Raw genomic sequence first — 1,513 nt, forward strand, 5'->3', positions numbered from 1 at the left:
GTTGAGTGAATGAATGAGAGCACAGGCCATTTCACTTTACGTATCCTGTGTACTCTCCAGGCCTGGGCCTGATGTCATTGCCTCTACCCTTAGCCCGGTCTCGGGCAGCCGGCGAGTTTGCTGACCCGAGAGCTGACGCGCGGGCTCCACCCTCACAGCCCACCTCCCAGCCCCGGGCCAGCTCCGCCCGACGCTCCGAGGTGGTCCCGCCCACGGCCGGGATTGGAGAGCAGTGGCAACGCCCACCTGGAAGGGCCACCTTGGATTGGTGCGCTGCCGCGGGAGGCGGGGACAGGGCCGTACAGCCGCTGTAGCCATCCCGGCCAGAAAGGTCCCACCAAGTAGCCAGCAGGGACTGACCGCGCGACCAGGCGGTGGTGAGTGCGCGGCGGCCTGACGGGCGGGGACGGGCGGGAGCGGAGGACGCCGAGGACCGTGACGCGCGCTGTGCGCTGCCCACGCTCGCCTCCCCTAGGGCTGCGCTCTGCCAGGCGCAGTGGCCCAAGCTCAGAGCCGGCCGCACCCAGGTACTCCGCGGGCCAAGGAGGTATCCTGTGTTGTCTTCCAGACCCGGAGGATCGAGGCTCCTGGACGACGAGGAACCGCCCATCATGGCATCGGAGGTGAGTAGGAGCTCGGGGACGCGGGTCCTCCGAGGCTCCAAGCGAGGAGGGAGGGGCGCCCTGGGCGTCAGCCGAGCCCGTGACCTGCGCACGGGATCTAGAGCTGTCGTCAGTCTCACTCTTGATGATTGTCCTCGCTGACTCTGGGAGACTGGCACCCTCAGGCCCACCTGCTAGAGCCAGCAGAGAGAACTCTACCAGAATTTACTAGGGTTCCCTGGAGGCCCGTGTAGTAAACCCACCAACCCACACTATTGGGGAGGGTGACCCTGACCTGACCTGACAGTGCTGCCTGACTGGCCGGGACTGATGCTGCATACTCCTTCAGGCCCTCACTTCTTCCTTCCTTCTTGCACGTGTCCCCTTGCTAGTCTCCATCCTACACCACACCCCTTCTCCTCCTGCAGCAATTTTCCTTGTCCTCAGCCCCCAAAGTATACTTGTCCTCCATGCTGGCATATGGAATCAGGAGGTGGGGACTTCCTCCTGTGGCCCCAGTACCCGGTCCTTCCTATTTTACTGGCCTCTGCTCCTTAGGGCCAGGGACTCCTGGTTTCTCTTCCCCGCCACTGAGTGGCAGCAGTCCAAGATACAGGTTTTTTCCCTCGGACCTCAATTAATTTGTCTGGCAAATAGAGATAATAATACCTGTCTGCCTCCCTCTGTAAGATAGTGGACCATGAGCTCATTGCTTTGAACTCTTCAGGTAAAGGGGGCTGTTTCCTTCATGCTGATGAAGGGAACTCTGGGCCTGGAAAGCAGGAGGAGAGGTTCCAGTGGCTTCTGGCTCTCAGTAGCTGACAAATCACTTCCTCTCTCTCAGTTCATCTGAATAAATGGAATGAGAATGCCTGCCCTGTAAGGTTCTGGGTCATGGTGGAGGTCTGGGG

The 1,513-nt window shown here is 60.7% G+C and overlaps 1 protein-coding gene across 1 annotated transcript in view; it reads left to right on the forward strand.

Annotated features, from left to right (window-relative positions):
• The first annotated feature begins 310 nt into the window (after nt 1–310).
• The window catches only part of ASL (argininosuccinate lyase), a 10,287-nt gene continuing 9,084 nt past the window's right edge, over nt 311–1,513 (forward strand). The window contains exons 1-2 of the mRNA XM_003794217.3: nt 311–377; nt 569–623. Coding sequence (XP_003794265.1) covers nt 612–623 — 12 coding nt within the window. The 5' untranslated portion in view covers nt 311–377; nt 569–611. The remainder of the gene's footprint in view (nt 378–568; nt 624–1,513) is intronic.

The sequence above is a fragment of the Otolemur garnettii genome, unplaced genomic scaffold (genome assembly GCF_000181295.1).
Source record: "Otolemur garnettii isolate 467f Iridium unplaced genomic scaffold, OtoGar3 scaffold00077, whole genome shotgun sequence".
In the NCBI taxonomy this organism is placed as follows: domain Eukaryota; kingdom Metazoa; phylum Chordata; class Mammalia; order Primates; family Galagidae; genus Otolemur; species Otolemur garnettii.